Raw genomic sequence first — 12,733 nt, 5'->3', positions numbered from 1 at the left:
TAGCAGCCGCCGAGCGAACGTCATAACTTCCTTTTCAACACACTCAGATATATCTAATACGATAAACAGAGTTGCGTTACCTCATACTCATGACTGGAAAAGAGGAAGTGGCGCCGGCGACCGTGTCATAATAAAAGTCCCGCTCTTCAATCATTCCAGCGGCCTTGCTCAGCTCCACAACACTCGGTCCTGCTCTGCTTCAGACTACAGTAATGTTAATAATCGCATCCATGAACATGATTTCTGCCCAAATCCTATCCTGACTCTTTTCCACCGGCTGTGAGGTGAAGACCACATGTCCCAAGAGTCTGCGCTCAAACGTGGCGTCATCAAACTACGCCTTTGTTTTGAACAGGCGACCTCTAGTGGACGGAAAAGTTACATAGTGTAGCTTTAAGGTTGAACCACTGAAGTCGCATGGACTATTTTAACGATGACTTTAATAGCTACCTTTCTGGGTCTTGAAAGTGGTCGTTGTGTTGCTGTCTTATGTGGGGTCAGAAAACCCTTGGATTTGATCACACAAATCTTAATTTGTGTTCCGAAGATGAACAAAGGTCTTACGGGTTTGGAATGACTTGAGGGTGAGTAATTAATAACAGAAATTAAATTTTTGGTTGAACTAGCCCTTTTATACATTATGTTATGGTGAGGATTTATGAAGCCTTGTTTTTGAACATTCTCCTCTCTTGCATCTTAATCATTTGTGTTTGAAATTGATCAGGCAATTTGATCGACTTCTGCCCCTAGTGGCTAAATGAGGGAAGTGAACTGCCAAAATCAGACCAACCTGTTCAGAAAACAGTATTAATTATTTAAATTAATATGATATCATATGCCAGACTTAAAATTGAATATTTATTTGTATTCAGTATGAAACCATAGGCCTGAAAATGGTTGAAGATCTCTGTTCTAATCTAGAGGTGGCATGCAGGACCAAAGCATGTGCAAAACAGACTGGACACAATCGAATAGCTGGAAACGTTTCATTCACATTGTTAACTTGAAAAGCAGAGTTAAATACAGACTGCTGACTAAGCAAGGCACAACATCAACAAAACTGGAATAAGCAAAAACAAAAGGTAAACAATCAAGCAATACTTCTTTGCTGTTCATATACTGTATGTGCATTAAAGGGATAGTTCACCCAAAAACGAAAATGTGATGTTTTTCTGCTTACCCCTAAGGCATCCAAGATGTAGGTGTCTTCGTTTCTTCAGTAGAACACAAATGAAGATTTTCAACTCCATCCGTTGCTGTGTGTCACTCATATAATGCTTGTCAATGGGGTCAAACTCTATTAGAGTAAAAAAAACATGGACAGACAACTTCAAATTAAACCCTGCGGCTCGTGACGACACATTGATGTCTTAAGACACGAAACGATCGGTTTCTGAGAGAAACCAAACGGTATTTATGCAAATATATCACCTTATATCAGACGATCGCTTCAGCTCTCCAGACTGCCATCACTTCCCGTAGGTGAGGTCAAAATTCTGGCCGGGTCATAGATATATACATAGATATCTCATTCGAGCGATCCACGCCATGATCCACGCAGGCACTAATGAGGTATCTATATATATGACCTGGCCAGAATTTTGACCTCACACACGGGAAGTGATGGCAGTCTGGAGAGCTGAAGCGTTCCTCTGATATGAGGTGATATATTTGCATAAATACCGCGATCGTTTCGTGTCTTAAGACATCAATGGGTCGTCACGAGCCGCGGGTTTTAATTTGAAGTTGTCTGTCCATGGTTTTTTTACTCTAATAGAATTAGACCCCATCGACAAGCATTATATGAGTGACACACATCAACTGTTGGAGTTAAGAATCTTCATTTGTGTTCTACTGAAGAAAGGAAGACACCTACATCTTGGATGCCTTAGGGGTAAGCAGATAAACATCACATTTTCGTTTTTGGGTGAACTATCCCTTTAAAGTGTTGTGCAGCAGTAGAGGGGGGGGGGGGGGGGAGTGAACTGCCTTTGCACTTTGCGAAGTGCTGCTTTCATCTATTCATCAATATATAGGACCAGTTTCTGTCTGACAGACTTGCAGCCTTTAACAGCAAAGATTCTCTCTTCTTCAGGAAAGAAGGGCATGTCTCTGGCCACTTTATCTGCCAGATCAGAGTCTTGGGTCATTTTCAGATGGACCATCTCAGCCATGACACACTGACGCACATGCTTCAGCTCCAGAGGTAGGAAAGGAATATAATGATCAATCAGATGATGATCTATGATACTGGAGCGCTGAAACCCACCTGTAAAAGATGAACAAATGTCATATATGTAATAAAAGAATGTAAGCAGGGAAGTCAAATGTAATATTTTAAGAAACAACCATTGGATCGGACAGTTCAATTCAATTCAAATCAATTAAAAAGCTTTATTTTCTATCCCCACAGGGCTATTTCTATTCACTAAAGGCTATTGTCTACCAGATTGAAGGACCTGAAATAAATACAGGGGATGGGAAGAATCTGTCACAATAACGGAGGCTTTCCCTTTTTTACTGCCACAGTGATCAGACAAAGGTTGTTTTCCAATAATTTTGCTAGCCATGCAGGTTTATAATCCTTAAGAGTCTGTTTTTGCATTTAACAGAAAGAGTGTTGAACCAGGACACAATGTTAAAAGTGAACACAGGTTCAATAAGTGATTTATACACAACTATCAGAATGTCCTTTTCAATATTAAAACTCCTTCTTTACCCCAGCAAGCCTAGCCGTTGGTAAGCCTTTTTAAAAACACTGTCTGAATGCTTATCAAATGTAAACTGGGGGGAAAAAAACATGAAACAGTTGCATAATAATTTATATATAAGATAATATCTTTATAATTGACCTTAAACATATATATATATATATATATATATATATATATATATATATATATATATATATATATATATATATATATATATATATATATATATACATATATCATTTTTTTTTTTTTTTTTTTTTTTTTTTTTTTTTTTATGATTTACTTTTGCCACACTCAAGAAATTTAGGCAATTGGTTACATACATTTTTTAAAGACATTTTAAGTTAATAAGCAGAACTTGCTGTAAAAAACTTGCTGTTGGTCAAGTCATCTTGTTGCATTGACTCAGTTAAGTTTAGCCAACATTAGTAGTTAAGTTAACTCTAATGTATTTGTTGAAATAACTTGCAGTAAATTGGGACAACGTACTGTATCAATTAATAAGTATTTATATTTTTTTGTTAAGTCAACTTAAAAACATATTGGTTGAACTTAATTTTTCATGTTTTCACAACTATTAACCAAGTTTAATTGACATAAAATAGTCATTTTTCCTCAACATCACAACTTAACTTTTTAAGTTTACTAGACTTCATTGAAGGTTGTACAACAAAACAAATCTTAGTACCAATTTCCCCTAGCTTTTTTTTTGTTGACTCAACTTTTGTAAATAACAGTTATACGAACTGAAAATGAGTTGTCTGTGACATAATTTTTTTTTAGTTGAGTCAACTTGACATTATTTGTTTTCTGGAGATATGCAACTATTCTGTAACAAATCTTTTGTAATTGAGCCAATTCAAGAAATGTTGTCCATTGGAAACATAAGTTGAATTTTTTATTGAAAATCATTACCATTTTGGTGATGAGTGTTTCCTTTGGCTAAGTTAGCCTCTTTGTGTAAGTGTGTGGCCTTTGCAACAGTGTTTAGCAAAACACATAATCTTATTTCTGACCAATATTTTACAATACTATTTTACCAGCAAAACTTTGTTGCAGCAGATCAGACATTCTGAATTTAAAATACATTACGGGGAAAAAACACACAGACATCAAGAATCAGCATATGAATCTCAACAATGGTGACATGCTTCATGCCACAATGCATGTTGGGAGCCAACAAAGTATTAAAATTATGGCTCCCAGCATGCATTGTGGCATGAAACATGTCACCATTGTTGAGATTCATATGCTGATTCTTGATCTCTGTGTTTTTGTCAAAAAACAAACAAAAAAAAAAACGTTCCCGTATACGTTGCGTATTTAAAAATCTGATTTTAAATTCCGAATGACTGATCTGCTGCATAAAACTTTTGTTGGTCAATAGTGAGCACAATTAAATATGTTCGGTGAATATGCAATTTTAATTTTGAGTGAAGACCTTAAGCTATGATTAGTACAATGCATCTTTTTGCATGGGGATAATTATTTGGGAGTCATTTATTGGGCCAATATGTAATGATCAATTTTCACAATTTTTCCCAAAAACATTTTTTTACAGTGTATAAATTAAGATTACCAACTTAAATATTTTTATTAGTGGAAACTTAGCTAGCTTTAACTAGCTAATTAAATAAATGCTACCTTGCTAATTGATAATTGTTAGGTTTATAACGTATTGTATGCTGTGTATATGTTCCTGTGTGTCCTCTCTGACAGGATTGGCCCAAGGCTTAACGAGAGACCATCGATGTTTGGACCAGAGATGAGGCCTGGACTATAAATTCCTCCAGATCTCCCTGGGGGGCTCTCACTTTTGCTCTCGCCTTTTACCTGTTTGCACTCTCTTTGTTACTTGTCATGATCTCTGCTGTGTGTCTCTCTCCTTGATCCTTATTGCTCATGTGTTAGCCTTGGTGTTCAGCTTTAGTGAAAATGCTGTTAAACTAAGTTACTGAGTGCTGTTAACCATTGTGAGAGCTTTATGCCCTGAACGTCCATGTCTCATGAACCTGTTTGTAAATCACGTGTGAAGCTGTAGGGGGTGAGTGCCTTATTTATTTTTTTAGGCCACTTGGCCACCACCCTTTTCTCCTGTTTTGTTGGATAGATAAGGAGGTAGGTTATGTTGTTGTATTTTGGTTTCTTTATTTTGATGCACAGGGAAGTTAGTTTATTAATGGGAAGTTAGAGTGTTGTTTGTTTATTATTTTGGCATTTGCTCACCCCTGATCATTTGCTTCAGTTCTTTTGTTTATTTATTTTGTTTTTGTTGGTGTTCTCCAATGGCTGCCGCACAAAAGAACTGATCAGAAAGATCTAAGAAACTCAGAAAATAAAATGAGTACTTGAACAGCCATTTCGTGTTGTGTCATTTATGTTCTGGTCCTGACCTAGACCGGGGCCGTAACAATAACACAATGCATTGATAGCATAAGCATAACATTAGCATAGCACTTGCTAAATGAAAAAAAAATGTAACACACTGCTGTTCTCAATCTAAGCTCATGCTCCACTCGTCACCCAAAAAAAAAAAAACATTACAGAAACTCTTCTAAACTAACATAGCAAAGCACACGCACACACAAAAAAAACATTATATTAAAAACATGGTTGTGAATTGCGTAGTTTTTTTTTGTTTTGTTTTTGCAGTGTGCCTGTGAGTCTACGCGCTGATACGAGCAAATATCCAATCACTATACACAGTGCTAGACACGCTTGCAATGCTGGTGTCAGAGAGTTATACTCTCGGAACACTATAGTTATTCACAATCACGAAAGTTCATTATTTGCATGCGTTTTAAAGCCTTGCCGGTTATTCGCGTGCTTATGCACCGAACGCGCTAAGCGCACGCACTAAAAGCCTGTCAAACACGTGATTACTGGACTAAGTAGTCTTACTGTGCTAATACTGTCAAATACACACAAGGTTAACATAAACACAGTCGGTTATGTGTAAAGTGAAAGTAAATTCGCTCGTGTCTGTATATTAGATGCGTGCAGGTCTTAAATTGATAGCAGCGCAGCCTAGTGAACACGCTGTCCTTAAAGGGACAGTTCACCTCTAAAATTCTGTCATTATTTACTCATCTAATGTTGTTCCAAACCTGTATTAATTTATTCTGTTGAACACAGACAGTTGAATACCAGACAGCTGATGGTAGCCACTGACTTCTATATTATTTCCTACTATGGGGACTTTAATGTTAATAAAACTACAAAAGACATAGAAAAGCACTCTCTGCTCTTGACTGATAAACTAATACAGTAGCTTTGATAAGAATCAATGTATATTTTATAGTGAAGTCTATGTATTGTTTTATTTTTACATTTATTCATTCAATTTCATACTTAAATGCTGCTGTAGCTTTGAGCTGCCAGTGTAAATATTTATATATATTTATTTTATACTATACACTAGGAATGTGTACAAGATTTTTTTAAGTAAAGTTTTAAGTTTAAGGGTTTTCAAGTCTTTTAAGTAAAATAAAAAATTAGCATTTTTTTTCTCCTTAACCTCTTTCTGTTCCCGTCGCCTAAGAATAGAATAGCAAAAAACTGATGTGACTAGCCATCAGAACCTAACCGAACACCGTAGTTAAAAAAAAACAGAGGTTGTATATATATATATATATATATATATATATATATATATATATATATATATATATATATATATATATATATATATATATATATATATATATATATATATATATATATATATATATATATATATATATATATTATTGTGTGTTATACCTTTTGTACCCTTCTGTCATTGTATTCATCGTTTTTATTGTTAAAAAACAAACCACATCCATCCCCCACACTTTTGAAAAGCTTGCTACGCCTCTGCACTGGCAAGACTTAAAAATAAATGCAAATGATAAACTTTAGTGACGATGCGACACTGCCTCGATTGTGCAAAGTGGCAAATCCTGTGTCAACTGTGCAGCTCGATTTTAGTGCAGATGCGATGCGCTGATGTGAAGCCATTTGAGCATTCTGAAAGGAAGAGAGAGAGCGCGCGCACGCGGTGATTCACGCGCGCTGTTTGTGAACTTACGTTCCACAGAAAGTTTTCAAATGACTGCGCAAGTTATTTAATATAGAAATATGAATTGTACCTCACCTTCGGCATTATAATTATTTTACCCGCGCTGGAAAGAGAATGAGACGGTGTCGCTGCAGATCATGCCCCTAGCTCTCACGGCAGGTGCGGGTTTTATGTGTCGTCAGCATGCGATCGGTTCATGAGATCGGCCTTTTTGGAGACCGCCGATCAATCATCCCAAAGCGATTATCGACCGATCGAGATCGGTTGCCGATCAATCGGAGCACCCCTAATATTTTTTAAAAATATAGGCCTATAGATCGAAAAATATATTTCAATGCTCTTTCATACCCTCATCATTGAAGATGTTTTGAGAGATTTTAGTCTCCAGTTCTTTGCTGTTCATCCATAGCTCTTCCCGATCTTTGCCTTCTCTCCAGAAATCCAGAACCACTTTGTTAATCAAACTCCCACCTGCATTACTATAAATAAACACAGTTCCTCATTAGTTTGGTCTCTCTTTTGTGAGAGTATAGCTATTTAATTACCACTCAGCTTTTTTTTACCTGAGAAAAATGAATACCGCATGGTGAAATGACACTCCGTCTACATGGGCATTGTAGTCTAGAAAAGGTTTTATGACGTCGATCAGCTGAGGATTCATCTTGTCCATTTCATCAAATATGAACATAGAGCGGGGAAACCTGGATACACTAAATATAATCCACTGCTTTAGCTGTGCCTGAATATACAGAACATGCAAATCCCAGTTAGAGGATTAAAGGCTAGATACAACTAGGCTAATTGTTGAACTAAACTGATCTTATTGGAATATAGCCAACATAAGGTTATTTAGGCTACTTACGCTGTATAAATCCGACTTTTCTTTGTGTGGGAAATGATGCTCAGAAATATACGTGTGAACATGTTTGCTGTTTTCCCCTTTTTTGTACACATTTCTAGCAATGATTTTAGTGACATGATTCTTCCCAACTCCTGTAGTCCCATGGAAAGAGAGGACCAGCGGTTTGTTTGGTTTACTGTCCGTCAAAAATGACGATACAGCTTTTAGTAGAACATCAGACGCAATGTGCTGCCCATAGAGAGAGTCTCTTAAATCTGCCTTCAAACCTGTGAAGATATGTGAAGCCAATAATATTGTTTGTAGTTTGCAATGATAATTTATATTAAAAATGTAGCCTATAGGCTAGGCCTACTATAAATAATTTATAAGCCTAAATAGGCTAGGCTATCACAGAACAAGCACAAAACATTTTAACGACGTTGAATGAATTTTGTTCAGCAGATAGCAACAGGATACGATAGATTATTTTGCGGTTTTTACTCACGTTTAGGGTCAAAAGACAACAAACCGTCCCGTTCAAAAAGCTTAAGCACGTAAGAGCCGGCAGCCGCCAACACTTCCAGAATAATTCCTGAAGATAATGTAATATTAGACACCAGCAATAAAGCCATTAAAAAATGACACACTTTCATTGTGAAAGCAAGTCATCCAGGAAGAGGCTTTCTGTCTCGGTTTCGTTTTTGTTTTAAAAGGAACTTAAGATGAATGAAACTGTACTGGCTACTCCTTCAGCAAACTTTCAGTTCCCTGTTAAGCATTTATTAGTTTCTTTGTGTAACGGATATAGGAATTACAGTGATAAATATGTAGCCTGCTGTTGGGAATACTTAACACAAAATTGTTCATTTATGTCTTATGTGGTTACCTGATCAAAATGAGTGCTTCTCCTTTAAGTGTTGTGTGATCACAAGATGCCTTAACTTCCTGTTTTGGGGCCCTTTAGAAGTTTTGACATGCTCTAACATTTGTGTTTTTTTCAGTTGCTTATAAACACATTAATGGCAAAAGTGTAATTACACTGTATTCAGCACAAACTGGGCTACCATCATATGTGAGCAACTTGAATCATGCTTGTATTTTTGAGAGAAAAATGTTTATACACAGATTTTGAAAAAACAAAAAAAATTAAGGCCTTAAAGAAGATTCTTCATGCGTGCTATATATGGACTACATGTGCACGGAGCGCCCTCCGGCTGCCAGTATGAAGTATAAAGAGTTTTTTATGAATGAGAGCAGCTGACGCTCGTATTACAATCTTTAGAAGGTACAGACAGTTTTCATATTCATAACTCCTGACACATATTAACAAATTATGGTCACTATATGACAATAAAACAGAGGACAAAAATGGAAGCTTGAGTCTTATAGATCTTTTAAATGATGTTTGTCAAGGTAATTACTTACATCTGACAGTAATTTTGAGCTAATTTAAACAAAGAAAGCTTCAATGTGCCTCGTTGCACAATGTGTTTGAGCTGATGTGTGTGTGTGGGCGTCGCCTCAGTATTTGAATCTCAATAGAGTGTTTTATGGGAATTGCATGTGTTTGTGTTTAAATTGAGCTAAAAAAAATTGATTGCGACCACTTACGATACATTTTTTTAGTAAATTCAACGAATACTTTTTTTCAGTGTGGTGTCGCTGGGGAAGTGCGACTCGACCGGTTACATTTGCAAGAATGAAAACACGCCGCGTGTGAATCTAACGAAGAACTATGTAATAAGTCCATGGGTGTAATTTCCACTGGGGACAGAGGGGACATGTCTCCCCCACTTTTCCACAAAATCCCGTTAATGATTTTTTTTAACCGCACATCGTCATAGCCACGGAGGAGTAGGACCGAGCAGGACACGGATCTGTGAACACTGAAAGTCCTTATGAGCAGGTATCGCGGTTGCGCCAGTCAGCGATGAAACGCCAGAAACAGCAACTTATGATTTCTAATGTAATCATGGAAGAAAAGAAAGAAAGGAGATATGAGGTGGTTGTTTCAGTAGCCTAAATTAGGATAGGCTAATCATATTTTCTGTCTACACCTGTTGATGTTAGCCTAACATTGACTGAGCTGTTAACAATAACATACACTGTTGCTAGGTAACTTCAGACTGTTAGCTACTTTCCCATCCTTTTGGATTACAGAAGTAACGATTACATATCGTTACTTCCTACCCTGGTATAATACAGTGTTAGATGGATAACTTTAGGTAGTTGTGCTGCACAAATAATTAGCACCATATGTAAATATTTAAATTTGTTCAATAACTAAGGGTGGTTGCTTATGCATGAAAGACAATAATTAAAGTAATGATCAACATTTTCGTAGTATTATTGGTCCGTGTATATTTTGGTCATTGGATTTTCCTTTCAGAAACGGATATTAAAAAACAAAAAACAAGTGGTTATTTGATTTTTGTTTTAAAATACAAAATATAAAATTAAAATACAAAGCGTTTCTCTTTTTCAGTGTCAAAAAGAGATGAGCGAAATTTTAAAAATGATTTGAATTTCACTTTCTATTTCGGATATCAAAAAATAAAAATACTTTAAAATAGAAACGAAAAAAAGGCCCGTTTGTTCATATTCCGAGCCCGGATGTGGCTAGCACTCACGTGACAAGACCGCCACATTTGACAGTTGTGAAGAAATTAAGTTAAGTGCTGTGACGACTAATTGAGCGTGATCATAGAGCAGAGCAGACATGGAGCCATACGTTGTTTTTCGAAACAATAAAAGAGTCTCTCTCAGGGAAGAAGACATGACTGCAGAAAAAATAAGTCGCATTTTCCAGGTAAAAAATGTTTTAAGCTAACGTACGAACTCTAACGATAGCTAACGTTAACGTTCGCTGGCGAAACCGTAAAACTTTTCTTTTAACGGAAACATTGTGGTGTCTGATTTTAAGAAGTTAATCTCTCAGTAGTCACTGGAAAATATTTGCACTAATTGAGAAAAATTTGGAAATAAACACTTGCGGTTATTTGACTTATGCATTTCTTGACAGGTCTCAGCACATAGTCTATATGTGACTGACGACGCAAATGTGGCCATTTTTCCTGGAGCCTCTGGTTTTTTTAGTACATTGGACCTTACACCAAGAGCTCACTATGAGGTTCATGGTGAGGAGGAGGACACCTCATCATCTTCAAATGCCACAGCTCGTTTTTCATTTATGCGATCACCTGCGACTGTTACTCCTAGTACATCATCATCATCTGCTCAGCGGGCCTCAGCCCCCCCCCCCCCCCCCCCCCCCCCCCTTTCAAAGGTAACGTTAACTTCTTAAATGACTGTGATACGATTTATACATTTCAGGGATGCAAACGGTCATTGTGGAGAGCGCAGTGCATGTTTGCATAGCAACGACAGACGCCACGGGAAAGTCTAAAATATAATTAGATATAAATGAAAAACACCTCATCACATTTGATAATATTATAATCTCCAGCTGCCTCCTTTTTAGTTGTAGTGTAATAGTTAATAGGCTACTACTTGTACTTTTCATTTACATTTTAACATCCCCCCCCCCCCTGACTTTCATAACCTCTGCCAAGAAAGTGGTGAAGGTTATGTTTTTGCAGTGTCTGTCTGCAAGCTTATGCAAAATGTTATGAAAGTAATATGTACATGGAACTTTGTGTATTATTTGATCCTGTTCCAAAGAAGAGATTGTTACATTCTCACAACAGTTAACCCAAAGATACTATAAAAGCAAACTGAGCGCATTTTATTGATATACAAAATGCATAGACTATTTACATTAAATAGGATTTTGAATGCAGTGTGTGTCATAATGATTATTTTAATATGATGTTCTTCCAGATCGGTTTTTCTTGCTGAGGTGGTTGGTGGGAGGTTGAGTCCCAGCAGAATGGTGGTGGTCCGGTTTTTAGAAACTGAGGCTACCCTTCAGGGGATAATCGGTAAAGTTCAAGATGCCATTGGGTGTCATGACCCAATGGTATTGACTGATGTGCAGGGGAATGCCATTTTGGAGTCTGAAGGCACAACTGGTGAGAAACATTAAAGGGTTAGTTCACCCAAAAATGAAAATTATCTCAGTTTAGACCTCCTTCTTTGTCGCATCATAATTTAAGATTTTTATGATGACATCTGATAGCTAAATCACTCCTCAGAAGTGTTATAGGTGGCTGAAACTTGCTCGATCAGAAAACGTAATTAAGACATTGTTAAAATAGTCAAAGTGACTCCAGTGGCTCAACCATACGTTTATCAAGCGACAAGAATACTTTTTGTGCGCTAAAATCAACAAAATAACAACTTTATTCCACTATTCATACGTCTTCACACAGGCTCACTGTTGGTCTACGCAGGTCATTTGAGTGGTGTGTATAACGTTCAACCCAGAAGCTCTACGCACATAGACTAAGTAAAAACACCAAGGAAACACACAAGACCAATGCTGAAGAGAATAGTGGGATAAAGTCGTTATTTTGTTGATTTTTGCACACAAAAAGTATTCTCGTCGCTTGATAAACGTATGGTTGAGCCACTGGAGTCACTTTCACTATTTTAACAATGTCTTAATATTTTTTATGATCGAGAAAGTTTAGGCCACCTATAACACTACTGAGGAGTGATTATCTGATGTCATCATAAAAATCTTAAATTATGATGCGACAAAGAAAGGAAGTCTTACAGGGTTAGAATAACATGTGGGTGAGTAATAACTGACATCATTTTTGTTTTTGGGTGAACTAACCTTTTAATTTTTTTTTTTTTTTTTTAAGTCTTTACTTTTGTGATTTAAAATTAGAGGGGATGAGATACACTCATGATGATTTAACCTTTTTTTCTGGTTTTCACCCCTAATGTAAAGGGTCCCAGTACTGGAAACAAAATGCAAGAAAGATTCTTGCTATACAAGAACAGGCCTTCCAGGAGGTACAGGGCTCTAAAAGGAGGAGAATGAGGTAATATTAAGTATTCATATTTCTCTTATTTGTCCATATATTGAAAGGCATTGTTTATTTACTTTTATTACATGGCTTGGTTGAATTCCAATGTAGAATGTGGTCTGTTATTTCTTGATAACAGACCGCTGCGGAGTATAACAGACCGTTGCCGTGAAAAACAGAG

At 36.7% G+C, this 12,733-nt stretch overlaps 1 protein-coding gene across 1 annotated transcript; it reads right to left on the bottom strand.

Moving 5' to 3' along the window:
• Positions 1-1,948: 1,948 nt before the first annotated feature.
• On the bottom strand, positions 1,949-8,299 carry LOC307117329 (torsin-1A-like). The gene is made up of 5 exons (XM_079802123.1): positions 8,121-8,299; positions 7,637-7,902; positions 7,338-7,513; positions 7,123-7,253; positions 1,949-2,269 (listed from the first exon to the last, which is right to left on the bottom strand). The coding sequence occupies exons 1-5, from the start codon at positions 8,266-8,268 to the stop codon at positions 2,019-2,021; spliced, it is 972 nt and encodes a 323-aa protein (XP_079658249.1). The 5' UTR covers positions 8,269-8,299; the 3' UTR covers positions 1,949-2,018.
• Positions 8,300-12,733: the final 4,434 nt, after the last annotated feature.

This window comes from Gobio gobio, assembly GCF_949357685.1.
Source record: "Gobio gobio genome assembly, chromosome: 21".
In the NCBI taxonomy this organism is placed as follows: domain Eukaryota; kingdom Metazoa; phylum Chordata; class Actinopteri; order Cypriniformes; family Gobionidae; genus Gobio; species Gobio gobio.
The sequence above is the reverse complement of the archived record's forward strand: the minus strand, read 5'-3'. Positions and strand labels throughout refer to the sequence as shown.

Coding starts and splice junctions, on each gene's coding strand:
- LOC307117329 (XM_079802123.1), bottom strand. CDS start 8,268: ATGAAAGTGTGTCATTTTTTAATGGCTTTATTGCTGGTGTCTAATATT. Junction 7,903..8,120: donor GTTGTCTTTTGACCCTAAAC/GTGAGTAAAAAC, acceptor ATATCTTCACAG/GTTTGAAGGCAGATTTAAGA. Junction 7,514..7,636: donor AAAAGTCGGATTTATACAGC/GTAAGTAGCCTA, acceptor CTGTATATTCAG/GCACAGCTAAAGCAGTGGAT.